Here is a 16,994-nt window from a genome sequence, read left to right as displayed (position 1 = left end):
TTATCATGAAGGCGGAACTCCTGTATTACATGATCCCATCGTTGGCTTCTCATTACCTCTAGCTACCTCGAATCGTGACTAAATCGCGACTGTATCACCATTACTCTTAGGATGTTGCTCTGATATCAATTTGATAGGAACGAGACAACTTCCACGGAGATTAGGGCAAACACATTCTCTTACTTCACCAACACAAAACACTATCCAAATATATAAAAGATAAACACCTGCAATTTAAGAGGCAGACGATCTCTCCCAAACCCTGACCCTAGATTAAAGACAACATTCACACATATAATCTTACCCTAAATTTATTAAACCCTATTTATACCTCACAATAATAACTAACAAATAACTCAATTCTCCTTTTAGTCTTACACATAACATAAATCGTTAAACTATTTTGGCAAGCTCAACGCCAACATAGTGGAGCACGAGGTGAACGACGCCATAACTGTTGGTCTAACAATCAATTATTGCAATATTATTACATTTTGTCAAAATTTTATAGATGGATGAGAACAATTCATTGATATATTCTTTGATAAATGGATGGTGATATGTGAATGATGAGTTACCATAAAGTTTGCTTGATTTGATATTATGGTGGACATTTAAATATTGATGTGAAATTTGCATTTGTTATTGTTGACGAAAGGAACCCTCCAATTCAACCATCTATGCATAAAAATGTGGAAGTAAAATTTTCTAATTTCAATAAATATTTAAAATATAACAAAATTAGTCCTCCCGTTCGGCGGCGGATAATTTTTGTCGCTATATGCGGGGTTACGTAACGGAGCAGTTACCAAACATGACGGTTTCGTAACGCGCGGGTCGCCGAAAGCTCCCGCCGTTTCGTATTTAATTCACCTTATGCGGAAATTAAAACTCTCCTTAACGTCGTCTGCCTCCCGTCCCTTCTATCTAGGAATGTAAATGAACCGAACACGAACGAATAAAGTTTGTGTTCGTGTTCGGTTCGTTTAAAATTTAGTTTGTTTGAAATAAGCTCGTGTTCGTTTCTTACCGAACGAGCCGAACACAAACCGAACACGAGTTGTTCGCGAACGACGAGCCAGTTTGACATCCCTAATATTAATATATAAAAGTAATATTATATATTAATTATATAACTTATATTATATAAATATACAATATATATTACTACTATAGTATATTAATATATTATTATTATTATTATTTTATTATATATTATAATTTATAAAATTTAATGTTTTAAAATATAATAAATTTTTTATATATAATTATTTTATATTATTTTATATTTAAAATAATAACGATTCGAACACGAACGAACGCATCACTGTTCGTGTTTGGTTCATTTAACTAACCGAACAAAAAAAATTTGTTCGCGTTTGTCTCGTTTACTTATCGAACGAATCGCACACGAAAACGAACTATTCGGTTTTTTTCTGACAGCCCTACTTCTATCTGATTCCGAATCGTAAACCCTAACCCTAAAACCTTAACGCCGCCAACATCCCATGGCCTCCTGCGATGACGACTTTCCTATCCTCGGTGACGAAGCTCAATCCCACCACCCACAGGCCCAGCAGCAGCAGATGCGAGCTTCTGCTTCCATGGCCGCCGGTGGTGCCGCCGCCAGTGTTCTTTCCTTTCCTGCTAACCGCTACCTCTCCGAAGTGACCGTGCCGATCCATTCGCGTTCTGGTCCATTCGATGGAAAGAAAATTTCTACTGGCTCTGTGGGCGATGACGAAGATCACGACGGATACGGCGAGGCATTCGCCTCGACAGATGTGAACCCACACAGTCATTGCTTTGCCGACGACGACCCCGTACCAGACCCCTTTGATCCGCTTCAGCCTCGCCAGAATGAAGGCTCCAGCGGGGATGATAGCTCTGATCACAAGTCTCGCGCTGCCGCGGCTTCGGTTTCTCACTTTAACTATCCACATCAGCGGCTGCTCGCACCTCTTGCGGAAGCCAGGCGCAGGGATCGGGACGAGCTCAGCGATGAAGAAGGTCCCTTTGGTTACAACACTGGCAACAAGAGGTCGAGGTCGTCTTCGGTGGCGCCGTCATCGTCCAGTGATTATCGGAAGGATCGGGAGGAGTGGAGCGATTCGGCCATTGGGTGTCTTCTGGATGCCTTTACTGAGAAGTATGTACTGCTTAACCGGGGAAACTTGAGGGGAAGGGATTGGGAGGACGTCGCCACTACGGTAAGTGAGGGATGCGATAAGCAGAAATCGGGTAAAACTGTGGAGCAGTGCAAGAACAAGGTTGATAACCTCAAAAAGCGTTATAAGGTTGAATGTCAGCGCCTTTGTAGTGGCAGCATTGCTGTCAGCCATTGGCTATGGTTCAAGAAGATGGAGTTGATTGTGGGTTCCTCTTCCAAAAATGCTGTGGGTGATGATAAAGCTCCTGCACTTGGAGATTCCAGTCCAGTTTCGAGACAGATGAAGAGGTCTCATTTATTTGGCATCCTACTCTTATTTTTCTGTAAATTTTTCAATATTGATGGCCTTATTATATGCCCTTTTCTCCTTTGGTACTTTATACGAGCAAAAAGTCTGTATTTGACCATAATTTTACACTTGAGTGACAAGATTAAAATGAGAAAGCAAAAAAGAAGTTTCCTCAATTAAGTGGATTTGGGCTTCTAACATGAGAAAAATTGGAGGTAAAATAATTTGAATAGGTAAATTTGTAATCGAAACTAATTTAAACCAAATGAGAGAATAAAAAAGTTTTACCATTCAGTGCAAGTCATTCCATTTTTCTTCCTACAAATTTACCTATCTCATGCCACAACATATTGCAATGGAGTACAAAAAAACTTAAATACGAATTTTTTTGATAAATTAATATAATGGCAGGGGGTGTTTAGTAGCATACTTATTATTAGATTTTGCCATGGATTTAACTTAAATCCAGCAAACACCGAAAAAATGTAAAATAAATTCAACACTCCGTTAATTTGAATTTCAACACGTTCTGTTGTTTTTGTATCGTGTTCCCTCACCTGTTCGACGTAAATCCAAATGTAGTAAGTCCGATCGCGAGTTGGATTTATCCCATTGTCCCGCGAACTCCTCCCGTCATTTGTATAATCCAGATGTATCCGATTACACAAATCCTATTAAACGTAAATCTGATCTGTAGCCAAACACCGCCTTAGTTTGAATTTATTTAATAATATTTTGTGATAAAAGGTTAGTTTTTATTCAATATTCATTAGCGCATGTGAATTTTACTGTAAATTATGCTCCAAAGGCATAGTAAAATGTCAACATACTCAAATAAAATTTATAATATATTAATGATGATGATATCTAAAAAAAGGTGGATGATGTGCATGAGAAGAGAGTACCGCATGGAGCTCCAAAGCATTTAGTATTTCATATGGAAACCAGAGATGCTGAGAGCTATTGTTTTGTCTATGGGATGGGATGCCTAAATCTTTTTTTTTTTTTTTGGAGGTGTTTGAGATGTTGTTGTTGTGATACAGACTTTTGTGTATGATATCTTATTGATGATAACAATTAGTTTATTTTTTTCTTTTCACGGTTTGATGTTGGGATTTTTAATCTAAGACCTTGAAAACAACTTTTAAGTTCTTTATCAGCTAAGCTAGTTGACACCCGCAGTGATCGTGAATTGAATGTCAATGCAATACTCATCAGGAAGAATGACTTGGAGTGATTCAATAAAGGAAAGGGTACGCTCCCAGATAAATTTTGTCCATGCTAAGCTTTTGAATTTTTATTTTAAATATATTCCTATTTCATGGTGTACATACTTGACACATAGCTGTTGGATTTGAATAGCGCTCGAGTGTTGTAAAGCCAGGTGTTTAATTTCTATGGCGTTGAATACCTTTATACATATGCGTGTGGGTGTAACTTAAGCTAAAATAGGTTAGATTGATTTGTAACCAGCCTCTAAATGCCAGTGTGTTAAATCTACAATGAAATGCCAGAATAGCTTTGAAAAAAAAAAATAGAAATTATGTGGGGGTTTCATATAAATCTATCAATCAATTAAACAACACCTCAAGTGTTGTTTCGCCTTATTTTCGATTCCTTTTTATTTGGAATGCAACAAAATATTGTTCTCTACTTTCTCCTTCTTGCAATGACATGTAGCTTCACTTTTTAGGGACTATTTCATGCTGGGAGAACAAACAGCTTACTATTTTTGAGTTTTACATTGTTGTAGAAAGTAAACAATAAGCTAAAAACAGTGAATAATAAATAAATAAATAAACACTTCAATCAGCAACAAGCAGTGGAGTGGCAGCTGCCCAGAAACAAGCAAAACAGTGGTTTTTGTTATGGTGCTAGGATTGGGACTCTGAAGGGCTTGTGGATAAATGTTTGACAGCAGAGGAAAAGGAAGTTATTTTTTGGGAGAATTCTCAGATTGATATTATTATAGTAAATTAATTTTATTCATCAGCAAATACGACGTTGATAAGATCTTTTTTTTTTCTCAAAAAACCTCAACAAAGAAGAGATAACCTTATCTAAATAGAATTATCCTAATATAAATTTAAATTCAAATACAGTTATCCAAACAATTTGAAAAATATTAAATTCATCCTTGTACTATTTGTAAGATAAAATTATTTCAAAGATTAAAGTTTCAGATCTTTTATATTGATCGATGACTTGATCATACTTGTAGACAATTGGTACCTTTTTTATTTAATCTTAATGATGTTATTGAAGAGTCATCCTTATCGATAATGCTCATTGAGCAAATAAAACTATTAATACTTAACTATTTTGATCTCATTGATATTTTTTTTGATATGATGCTCAAATTGTAGTGAGATTAAGGCTTTGTTGTTGTTGTTGTTGTTTTATGATGCTCAAATTGTAATTATGGATAATCTGATTTACTACCTACTAGAACTGATTCTCATACCATGATACAAGATAATAGATTAATTTTTATGTAGTTAATTAATGATTATGATATTAAATTAAACTAATTATATACTAATTAAGGTTATTTAGAAGAAATATATTTTTTAAGTGTTTAAGTATGCTAATTTGCGATTGAATTTTAATTATTATGTTTATTGATCTTTCTAATTAGTAGGCATTATTTTGTATCATACCATGATACAAGATAATAGATTAATTTTTATGTAGTTAATTAATGATTATGATATTAAAGTAAATTTTTTATAACTAATTAGAACAAATATATTCTAAAAGTGTTTTATACTAATTTTCCATTGAATACTAATTATTATGTTTATTGATCTTACTAATTAGTAGGTAATTAATAATAAGAATGTTCACTTATCTTAATTAGTAATAAGTGTATTTTTTTAAAATCCTTTTTATCCCAGAAGAGATGTTTATGTCAAAATTTTAATGATGTTTCTTCTTGTTCCTTTTCTTTCAACTCCCAATAATTGGATGATAATTATCCTTTTCTTATTGTAACTTGTAATTAAGGGGAAAAGAAATTGCATCTTTTCTTTGTTTTTATTTTCTTTTTTTCCTCTTGTCATGGAATGTTTTCACAAAAGGGAGTTAAACCCACATTTTTTCTGAAGCATCTTTTATTTGTATTTCTTATTTTGGTGAGGTTTGACTTTGACATTAGTTTTCGACACTGAATTAACTTGTTCATGTCATGATTTTGTGGTCAGAAAATATTTTTTTTGAGAATTAACTTACATGCCTCTCAAGTCTTATGTATTTACATCTAACATTTAAAGTTTTATATTTACATTTATAAAATATTGGTGTCAAAATCTATGTTTGATGACACTTTTTGAAGTTAGTAGTGGTATTTTTGATATGATGTCGAAGATTTGAGTGATATGTAAATATGAAAGTTTAGTGTTAGAGATGTAAATATATAAAGTTTGTGTGGTATGTACGTAAATGCCCCTACTTTTTTTTTAGGGCATTTGAGCCCTCACCATGTCACTAGAAGGCTAATGGCAATATTACCTGAGTTTTCTTGTTAGTATCATGATTTAATTTGATAGCTTCCTTAACCAATTTGTCTATCGGCAATAGGCTAGGATGGATAGGCATGCAACTTTGATGTGTAAAGATGAATCTGAGAAGTTTGCATTCAATTCAACAAAATTTTCTCATTAAATAATGAATAGTGATTTTAAGAGATGGATTTATCTTATGTCGTGATGGGTGTGTTGTTGGGGAAATATTTGCGCACGTAATACGCACCCAGAGCTGCGTGCGTAATGACACCGCAATAACCTCCACTTTGCGGTTATTAGGGGGTTATTGGGAGGTTATTGAGGTATTAATTCCAATAACCTATAACCCTAATAACCTTCCAATAACCTTCGCGAGTTCTATTTAGATGTTATTCATAGGTTATTATGGGGGCATTGCGGGGTTAATGGAGTACGCACGCAGAGTTGCGTGAGTATTATGTACGCAAATATTTTCCGTGTTGTTGAGGCTGACTGTCCTTTTTCTCTTTTTTTTTTAATCGTGTTTAGAGTCTTGAATCATACTCTTTTACAATTATAGTTAGGTACGAGTGATGTTTTGAAGTTGTTCAGCTTTTTTTGTTGAATAAAAAGCTGGTTTTGAAATGAAGATCGTAGCAACTGCTCAATTTTATTAAAGTGCCTTAGTCTAGAACAGAAATGAACCAAATGAAAGGCATTGGACATATTAGCAAAATTGATTATTTATATCATATGCCACTTTTCGTTTGGCTCATGCAACACACAGGCATGGCTCTCGGCAAACCAACATTATTGTAAATTAAAAATAATTCATTATGAGGGGCATTCATAGAACAATAATTCATGAAATAAGTGTTTCATCAAAGATGAAAAAAAAGCTATGATATATAGACTTTGCACTAATAGCCACTATGTGAGAACATCCTCATCAAGGCATTTGCTATTAAGAAAGGAAGAAGGATAGTGTACCTACCTACATGAATGTACTTCTTGTTCCACTTATTGAAAAAAAGGCAAATGAGTTAAATGACTTGAAGAAAAGTTATGCTAAATGAATATGAAAACAAGGAAGAAAAAAATACATGATATAGCCACTAAATGAAGTGCCGGTGTGCCTTTTCTCTACATAGGTTTGGCGGCTTCCCTCTTTTCTAAGGTTCTTACATCCTTTATTTTGAACTACTTTAAATTATCATTACATTCATCATAGAAGCAATTTCTTTAGTGACAACAACAACAATAACAAACCGTTATCCCACTAAATGAGGCCGGCTATATGAATCTTTTTTCTCCATTGTGTCCTATTGAGTTTCATATTTTCATTTAATTCTAATAACTTAAGTTCATTTTTCTAATATGTCTAGGTCTTTTTAGATCTACCTCTACCTTTCTTAGCATAAGTTGAATCTAAACCATCTAATCTTCTAGCCGGATAATTAGATGGGCGACGTTTAATGTGATCAAACTATCTAAGACAAATCTCTTTAATCTTGTCTGACACTGGAGCTACACCATCTCTTTAGGTGACAATGAACTTAATTTATTCTTTCATTTTGATCTAAGAATACATATTTTGCTACCTATATAGAATGTTGCATGTCAAAAAATTAGGCCAAAAGTCTTTGCTATTGACATGCTAGAATAAACTTTATTTTTAGGGGTTAGTTGGTTGCAACTATTTGGGATGTAAAATAAAAGTAAATTATGAGTTCTTATTTTTAAGTGCTTGGTATGAATTAAAGTAGTTGGTTTCAAGTATTGTGGATGTAAAATAAAAGTAATTTATGAATTCTTATTTTTAAGTGCTTGGTATGAATTAAAGTAGTTGGTTTCAAGTATTGTGGATGTAAAATAAAAGAAATTTATGAGTTCTTATTTTTAAATGCTTGGTATGAATTGAAGTAGCTGCAGTGTATTTTTTTTAGGGAAATTGGAATAGCTCAAAAGCCTCAATTCATTAGAATTCCGAATTCCTCCTAGGTTGCTTGAATTCTAAATGCATCTTGATCTCATTATATATCTCATTTACTTAAGATTCCAAGCCTTTCTTAACCGTTGTTCTTGTCTCCCCATCAACCCCAGCCTCATTCCCATTCTCGTTCTTATTGGCCATTCTCATTTTCGTTCCTGATTATGCTCTCATTCACATGTGTCATGTTCATCTCCGCCCATGACCATGCTCCCAATCTTTCGTGACGTCACGATCCCATAGGTTTGATATGCATGATTTTCAACCCTTTGTCCACCAGGTATCTCTTTCTCTTCTTTATTTATGTGGCAACACTATTTTGTAAAAATCCTGATTTCTTCTACCTGAAAGTGGATATGGTAATTTTTCTTCATTTTTATCAGGAAGCTAACAGATCATGCCCATTGTTTTCATTGATTACGGAACCTCTATATCTGTCTTCCTTAATGACCTCGTTCATCATTAAATTAATTGCTTTTCATTTTGCCAAGCATCAAAATTGATTCATTTTTCAATCCTCCTGCTGATAATATCCATTATAGGAATTATAAAGCTCTATAAACAACTCCAAGAAATTAAATGCAGAAAAGAACGCTGTTTTTTAAATATTAGTTTGTAATAGTCTTGTAATAATGAAGGAAATTGTATCATTACACATTTAAATTGCTGATTAACTTATGCGATTATTTATTTATTTTACGCTCAATCAAACAAGAAAATTTTCATGTATTTAGTTACTACCAACTAAATTTTGCCAAGATATAGAAGTTCATTGTATTATTTTGCACGGCATTCTAAAAATTCATTGATTTTAAATATCTGTAACCAAACCACCCTTAATTCCAAAGAAAACGTACATAGTCGACTAGGATTAGTGAGCCATCCGACCAGAAACGAAGGACACAAACAAGAGGGAATGAAGGGAATTCTAAAGCTGATGTGGCAAAAAATGTTTAACTTTTCTATTTACGGAAGAGTTGTAGGGAATATGGATTCATATTATGCCTAAGTTGAAGCCGTGGGACCAATGAGCTAAAAAACCCAAATCAAGGTGGTTTTTGCTTTGTTTTCCTTGTCTAATTGGATTTACTGACGTTCTAAAACTGTGATTGGTAAAATTCAATCAATATTTTGTTTTAGTTGTCAGTCCATCAAACTGTCAGACCAACTTAATCTGATTAGCACATATGTTACTTATAGAATGTGCCAAGAATGTGTATACCAATATCGTTGTCCGATGATTCATTTATTGTGATACAAATATTTCTAACTTTGCTGTCGTATGAGTTAAATTTTAAAGGCCTGTTCCGCCATGTCATTTTCTTAGGCATTTACAATGTTTAGGTTTGTGTGAAATTTGTACCCTAATTTTTTTGGACTTTGTCATTTTTATTGCATGCGTGGTGGAATCCTATAGCATATTGGTATTTTGTTTTTATTTATGAAATCATGGTTTGGTTGGCACATGGCACATGAAAGCTAGCTACAATAAGGAGTTTGAGCTACTGTTTTTTCAGATTCTGAAAGACATTTGATTTCGGTTCTTTCTACTAAATATTTATGTTAAAACAGAGAGCTGGTCATTGAGCCGTAGTTTACATTTCCTCTCGTCTATTCCCTTAATGGTGCCATATAACTTTTCTGCCATGTCATTTCTTAGGCATTTACAATGTTTAGGTCCGTGTGAAATTCGTACCTTAATTTTAATTTTGTACTAAATTGTCATTTTATTGCATCGGTGGTGGAATCCTATAGCTTGTTTGGTATTTTGTTTTTATTTATCAAATCATTGTTTGTTTGGCACATGGCACATCAAAGATAACTACAATAAAGAGAATGAGCTACTGTTTTTTCAGATTCTTAAAGAAATTTGATTTCGGTTCTTTCTACTAAATATGTTAAGACAGACAGCTGGTCATTGAGCCATAATTTACATTTCAGCTTGTCTATTCCCTTAATGGTGCCATATATAGCCTCTTGGCAATGCTATGTTATGTTTTATATATTTAAGTCAAAAAAGCAAAAAACTGACATTTTTTCTTATCATGATACCAAGCAAGAAAAGGGATTCTTTTTAGAAGTCTGAAAAATGATGAGTGTTTAAGCTGAGAGAATAGATCTCCTTCATCTAAAATAATAGTGCACCGATTTTGAGGAAGCTGATGAGATTTGTTTGAGGAGTTATATAGCTAGGCTGGTTAACAGTTAAAATAATTTTAGTCTTGGTGGAAGAAGCTTCAAAGAACTTTTGTAGAGCTAAAATGCCCAGATTAGTAGATTTTTAAGATGTAGAATCAACGGTTGGCTAATGGTAGATACCTTAGTTTGAGTGTAATAGAGCAGTGTTCTAATTTTAGAGAAAGGATTGGTTTTGAAGTTGGGCTTTCTATGGAGCAAAAGGACTACTTTGTGTTAGTTGATTAAATTTTTTGCCAGCGATGTGGAGTTAAGGTCTCTTGACTCAATTTTTTGGACAGCCTCATTGGTTGATATGTTAGTTTAGGGGTTTTTTTTTTTTTAATATTAATTTAGTTTGTTTTTTTGGATGTTTATTTTTTTTATTTCTAGAAATAAATTAATATGTTTTTGAAAACACTCAAAATAATTTTTAAGTATTTTGATTGTTTTTAAAAAGAATCATACTTTATTCAAGTAGTCAAACATATTTTGTTTTAAATGAAAACATAAACAAAATAAAAAATAAGAAACAAAAGTGAACCAAATGTCACTTTAATATCTCTATATTTTTTGTGGTAATGTTGTTACTGCCAGCAATTTTGTTTTTCTTGTTCTCAATTGATCGCATGTGTAGATATCCTGGCACTTCACCTGGTTCAGCTAGCTTAACGAGTAACATTAAGTTAAAATCACTACCAAATCCAAGATGGAAGAGAGTTGTTTTGAAAATTAGTGGTGCTGCATTGGCCGGAACCGGTTCACAGAATGTTGACCCAAAGGTTCTCTTTACTCTTTAATGTTTGTAGGTGCTATTTGTATTATTCTTATATGGTTGCTTTTGGTTTGCTTGAAATTGCCTGAGTTTAACACACATCATTTTTTTGTTAATTAGGTGATGATGCTGATTGCTAATGAGGTTGCTATGGCAAATAATGTTGGAGTTGAGGTACTCTTTAGATAAAATGGAGAAAGCAATTTGCCATAAATCTTATGGCTTCTTAATTTTTGTATTTGTGATGTTTTTTTAGGTTGCGGTGGTTGCAGGAGGTCTAAATTTTTTCTGTGGCGACTCTTTGGTGGCTGCCACTGACACAGACAGAACTACTGCATGCCAAATAGGGTATGGTTTCTCTTGTACTTTTTGGAGTAATGTGGCCATATCTCTTAACTTTCAGGTCTTGTCTACGTTTTCTTAATTTCCTTTTTCCTGTTTTTTTATTTCCATTTTTTTTTTTTTTTTTTTTTTTTCTAGACTTGGTTTTTTCATCAAGTGGTTTGGATGGAGAAAGGTATCATTTGGTAATTAGTGTGATAATCAACCATTTTTAAGTACTTAAATAAATAAATGCGGAATAGCAGCATGTTAGAAAAGTGAGAGCAGGTTTCAACAAAATTAATTCTTATGATATGTGAATAGTGCTGCTGATTGTTAGTTGAAGGCAGGTTGAAAGGCATAAGTGAAATACTGTGAAGTGTTGCAGGATAAATTTCTTTGTTTTTGGGCGTTAGGACTGCTGTGCTTTACCTGTTTGTTTATGTTGGAGTCTGGGCGAACTTCATGACTAGCATGAAGAAGTCATCACTTCACTTAGAATTGGGTTTTGTTGTGAAGCTTATCGGACTTATCTCGATGTTACCTTCTACTCTTTTTCTTGAAATTAGATTGAAGGCCGGGCCTGTTATCGTGCAGGTGGCCTAGCCTTTGAAAGGGCGGGTTTAAACTAATGCTGGATGTTTAAGCATGGTTATCACATATGCGCCAATTTATACAGCAACTTTCCCTCTCCCTGCCCCAATCAATGTGGTAAATCTGCAGAACTGTTCAACTCATTCCTCACATAATCACCATCATCACCTTTAGGAGAAGAACCTAACATTAGCAATTCCATGTCTTAGATACTCTCAAATAGAGCTCAATTTGTAGAGATGTGCATTGTTATGTGGAAAGCAAATTGAATGCATGGTAAGCTTTCATCCCGTGTATTTTATTGTCTAGAATTGAATCCTCTTAGAATATGCGGTATAAGTTTATTGATAGGCCCTAGTTTGGCTATCAGTTTGGAACTTTATGTTTTTCTTGAGAGTAGTAATTAATCACGGACCTATGTGATCTCCAAAAACTATTGAAGTAGGGCTCTCTATTTGAAATAATTAAGCTTTAGAGTGTGAAGTGTACGCAAATATTTTTGTGAAATTTCTTGAATAGAATAAAGCTGAATTCATAAACATTAAGGTGTCTTTTGGTGTTAATGGTTGGAATTTCATGAAAACCTCTAAAATTAAATGTGCTCATGTGGGAGGCACTCCCAAGATAAGTGATCTCCTACAAAGCTACACCAATGAGACGAAATGATGATGCTATTAGGCCAAAACGGATAATATCTCGATGAATGAGTTTGGGTTGTTACAAATGATAACATTGCATTTCTCCAGTTTGATCATAATGTCTGTCTAGTAGATGATTCTGGGTTAAGAGTAATATTGAGGATGTTGGTTACTTAAGTGGGAGAAATGACCCCTTAAATAGAATGAAGTTGAACTGTTAAACATTTAGGTTTTGTAACAGTTTAAATTTACTATAAACTCCAAGGGTATGTGTTTTTTCGGGAGCACTCTTAGGATGAGTGACCTCCTTGGAAGTTGTACCATTGAGACAAAATTGTGAGGCCATTAGGTCAAAGCCGACAATATTTGGACAGGTGAGAGTCTGGGCTGCTAAAATTTCTGAAAAATAAATGATTTTTTTTTCTTCTGTGATGTTTTATTTGTATTCCATGAGCATTGTCATCATTAAGAATTGATCCATTAGATCTCTCAGAAGTCCTTGAAGGTACATAACTACATAACTATGAGCGAGTTGACACTTGAAATTTTGATGTCAAGCTTAATGCATATACTCTAAAAAACTTGGCTTCGAGATTCATTCTTACGTAATATATAAACCATTACAATTAAAAAATATCTTTTCCACCATAAAGTGTCTGGTCGCCTTAGAATGTGGAGTCATATCCTTTGAGTGAGTATTTTGTCTTTGATTATGCATGCTTCGCCTTGAGCTCCTTCTGAAATATCTTAGAAGTCATTGTTAAACTGTTGCGGGTAAACATGCCTTGCCTTAAGCATAATTGTCGAAAGTGCTACCGACAGTCGAGCGTGTAAATTATTTGTTTTGTACTTCTTTCCTTTACATGATGAGTAGATTAAATTATTATAGGTATGCCATCCACTTCATATGTCAGGCTTGTTAGAGCTTTGACCACTACATTTGATGTTATTAAACTATTTTTTGGTCAATGTAACCACCTTCTCTTTTCTGAGGTAGATTAAGTTGCTAGTGCTTCACAATTTGGTGAAGTGCGGGAAGTTATTATCACATGTTGTTCTTGGTTTTTTTACCACCATAAACTTTTCAAATTAATCTGCCCCATGTCTTTCCTCTTGCATTAAAATTACTTTATTCTCCATCGCCGAGTTGCAATACATCTCAACTTTAGGAAGGATGAAGTTTAAAAGAATTTTAATTTCAAGCTCAACTAATTGACAACGAAACAATCCTCTTGATTGTTCGAAAAGCCCGTCATTCTCTTACCGGTTGTCGTCTCAACTTTTCTCCTATAGAGTCAAAGATGATTATTTTGCTTTTTCTTCGAATCAAATCTTTTCTAAGGCACTTTTATTTCTACTAGATTTTTCTTGTTGAACAAAGAGTAGATAAGGCATTAACACACATTAATAGTTCTGTTCACTTGCCTAATTGCCACCATACATAGTGCTGACACCCCTTGCTCTTGTTAATTATTATTGATTCGATCTTTAGAGATGCAATATTGTTTCACCCTTTTATAAGAGAGAAAGCCTTTGTCCCATGATAGAGAGGCCTCTAAAAATAAGATGTTGGATATGGCAAGGCACAATTTTACACATCTTCTGGTCAATGTATTCCTCAGTAATGACAAAAGTAAATGCTGCATTATCGATCAATTCTCTTCTTCAGGTCCTTTTAAATCCATTTTAGAGAAAAGGGGTGCATGCAATGAGTCTTATCAGGTTCTTCTAACTCCACGTTGATTGCGTTGACCATTTAACCATATAGATTCATAAGATAACAATTTCTCAAGCATGTTTGGGTTCAAAGTTGATTCAGAATTTTTTCCATTCAAATTTGTTATCAATAAGGGGCTGATATCAATAGCTGATTCACAAGCAACGGTCTGAAGTTGCTATCAATAAGGGGCTCATCTTCTAGTGTGTTCTTGCATGGGTGATTTCTTTAGGTTGTTGGAGCCCATACCACTACTATTAATGTTCCTCACACCCCATATGTATATTTCTTGGCTAAGCAACTTCCTGAATTACTTCCAAATAACATTTTGAAGTTTATGTTTGAGATGAGTTTTTCACTATATTTAAGGTTTTTAATGAGTTTGATATTGAAGAATAAGTCTTTTCCTTGGGAAGAATATTGCTAGAGACTATATAAGTTTTGGATTGATCCGCCGATTCATTAAGCTTTTTAGAATCAATTAAATCATCTTATGTAGGTATGCAGATTTTATTTTTCATCTTAAATGGTTGGTATCCTCCAAGAGGAGATATAAAATCTTTGTCTTCTTCGACTCCTATATGTGGTTGAAATAGGGCCCACTTTGTAAGCTAATTAGTAAGGGGTTGCTCCTTGGCTTCCCTTGGTCTTATTTTTTAGTTATTTAGAGCAAAGAGTGGTTCTCCAATTTTCTTATAGCCGCATCTTTCCAATCCCATGCGACGCTTTGAGTTAAAACTTCATATATAATATCACTGATCTTGTGTTTGAAAATTTTATAAAATAATTATGAAAATACAATTGTGATGAGAATAATCATTCTCCAAATTTGATCTTCAAAACCTATTTTGAAATATAAATGACTCGCTTATTAATTCCACAATCATATTTCTTAGACAATTCTTTATTTTGATTTTTTTCCTTTTGATCTTTAAAATATGGGCTTTCACGACTTTTAAAAATGTGAAATCAAACTTTCTTCAGAAATAACTCAATCCTAACTTAGAATGAAGTGATGAATCAGTTTAAACTGGCTCCAGATTGTTTGTCGAAGTTAAGTGCTGTTAACGATTTCTTATTTCTTAGGTGCTATGAACAATTATTATACATCTATATCTGAAAAAGTACTGCAAATCTTTTAGCTAATATTTCCGGTATTGCACCCTTCAACAGCATAATGGCATCAACCATGAATGCTATATTGCTCCAGGCATCATTAGAGAAGATCGGCATCGAAACTCGTGTCCAAACCCCATTTATGATGCAAGAAATAGCCGATCTATACATTCGGCGACGAGCCATCCGCCATCTTGAAAAAGGACGGATCGTCATATTTGGAGGGATTGGGTTTGGAACGGGAAATCCTCTCGTCACCACCGACGCGGCTGCGGCTCTGAGAGCCTCAGAGAGTACGTAGCTATTGCTTGTACAGAAGCAGGATTCTCTGCTTTCCAGGAATGGAAGCTTTTTCCCCATTCAACTCATGTAATACTGTGCCCTTCCACAGTTAACGCAGATGCTGTGCTGAAAGGCATCATTTCAGACGATGTAAATGGCTCTCATTCCAGGAATGGAAGCTCTGGATTTGAGCACATCTCTTTCAGGGATTTCGTCTCCAGAGGTTTCACATCCATGGATGTGACTGCGGTTTCGTTCTGTGAAGAAAGCAATATTTCTGGTTTAGTTCCATCAGCTTTTTTTCTTCTCTTTTTTTCAAGGAAGATTTACATGCATACCACTTAATTCCCATGTATTTACGTGTCTAACACCTAAACTTCAATTTTTACATATGTACCCCCTTATGGGTATATATGCATGAAAAGATATATTTCACCTTTTTCTTTCTCATGTGATATGAAATATTTGTGGGTCATAAATGTAGAAAGTAAAGTTTGGGTGTTAGATGTGTCAATGCAAAATTTTCAGGTGATTCTGAATTTGGGGATTTCTTTTGCAGTTGTTCTGTTTAACCTTCTGGAACCTGGCAATATTTCAAGGGCGCTCTGTGGAGACCAAGTTGGCATCCTTATTGACCAGTTGGGGATAGTTAGTTAGCTGAGCTTTTATACCGTTAACCGCAGCTGCTTTCTTCGGCTGTTTGATTTCTTTCTTTTTTGCTTTGGGCTGGTTTTATGTGGATTTGGTTCTGCAATTTGTTTTTCTTTTCTGCAGGGAGGGTAGATTAGAAAAATTTTCATTCATGTTATGCAACTGGGAAATTTGACATGAATGATCATGTTACCTGATGATATGCAGATGAATTGGAAAGAACAATTGGGATCACAATATGGTGCTCTTTATCTTCTGTAAAATATTTGAAATTTCTATAAAAAAACATTGTTGTAATTTTTCTAACTGGCTTCAGATCGACTTGTTCGAGCTCTCTCAGGTCAGAGCTTATTGATCCGTGAGCTCGAGTTTGTCGAGGTGCAGCGTGGGCATAATTTTTGCTGCGTCTTCAAATATAACCCAAGTAACCATGGTTGAATCAACATGATTTGATCGATGAATTATTTAAATTGTTACCTTTGATGGTAGAGATTTATCATAAAATTCTGAAGTTACATAATTATAACCCATTTTGGAACCATAGTGAATATGACTTGTCTAATCTTGAAAGTTTTATTTTATTTTCAAATTACACCTGGGTTATCTCTCGTATGTTGCTTCCTTCATGCTGCCTGATGACACAAAAAAAGACTTGAAATGAACAACTGAGGGAAAACCATGGTACACTTTCTGGATGCAACTTATTTATCTTCTCTGACATATTTGAAATCTCTATAAAAATATTGTTGTAATTTCATTTGTGTGCAAAACATTTTTTTATCCCCTATGCCACT

The 16,994-nt window shown here is 34.3% G+C and overlaps 1 protein-coding gene across 1 annotated transcript; it reads left to right on the top strand.

The window, feature by feature from the left end:
- Positions 1 to 1,459: 1,459 nt before the first annotated feature.
- LOC110025257 lies at positions 1,460 to 16,453 on the top strand. Its single transcript, XM_020725628.1, has 7 exons — positions 1,460 to 2,458; positions 10,744 to 10,888; positions 11,002 to 11,055; positions 11,138 to 11,229; positions 15,325 to 15,560; positions 15,659 to 15,829; positions 16,109 to 16,453. The coding sequence occupies exons 1-7, from the start codon at positions 1,509 to 1,511 to the stop codon at positions 16,204 to 16,206; spliced, it is 1,746 nt and encodes a 581-aa protein (XP_020581287.1). The 5' UTR covers positions 1,460 to 1,508; the 3' UTR covers positions 16,207 to 16,453.
- Positions 16,454 to 16,994: the final 541 nt, after the last annotated feature.

The sequence above is a fragment of the Phalaenopsis equestris genome, unplaced genomic scaffold (genome assembly GCF_001263595.1).
Source record: "Phalaenopsis equestris unplaced genomic scaffold, ASM126359v1 Scaffold000297, whole genome shotgun sequence".
NCBI classification, from domain to species: Eukaryota; Viridiplantae; Streptophyta; class Magnoliopsida; order Asparagales; family Orchidaceae; genus Phalaenopsis; species Phalaenopsis equestris.
This window is presented reverse-complemented; position numbering and strand designations above follow the sequence as displayed.

Excerpts from the sequence above, each read along its gene's own strand:
- LOC110025257 (XM_020725628.1), top strand. The coding sequence starts at position 1,509 with ATGGCCTCCTGCGATGACGACTTTCCTATCCTCGGTGACGAAGCTCAA. Across the intron at positions 11,056-11,137 it reads CAAATAATGTTGGAGTTGAG|GTTGCGGTGGTTGCAGGAGG; the intron begins GTACTCTTTAGA and ends ATGTTTTTTTAG. Across the intron at positions 11,230-15,324 it reads ACTACTGCATGCCAAATAGG|CATAATGGCATCAACCATGA; the intron begins GTATGGTTTCTC and ends ACCCTTCAACAG.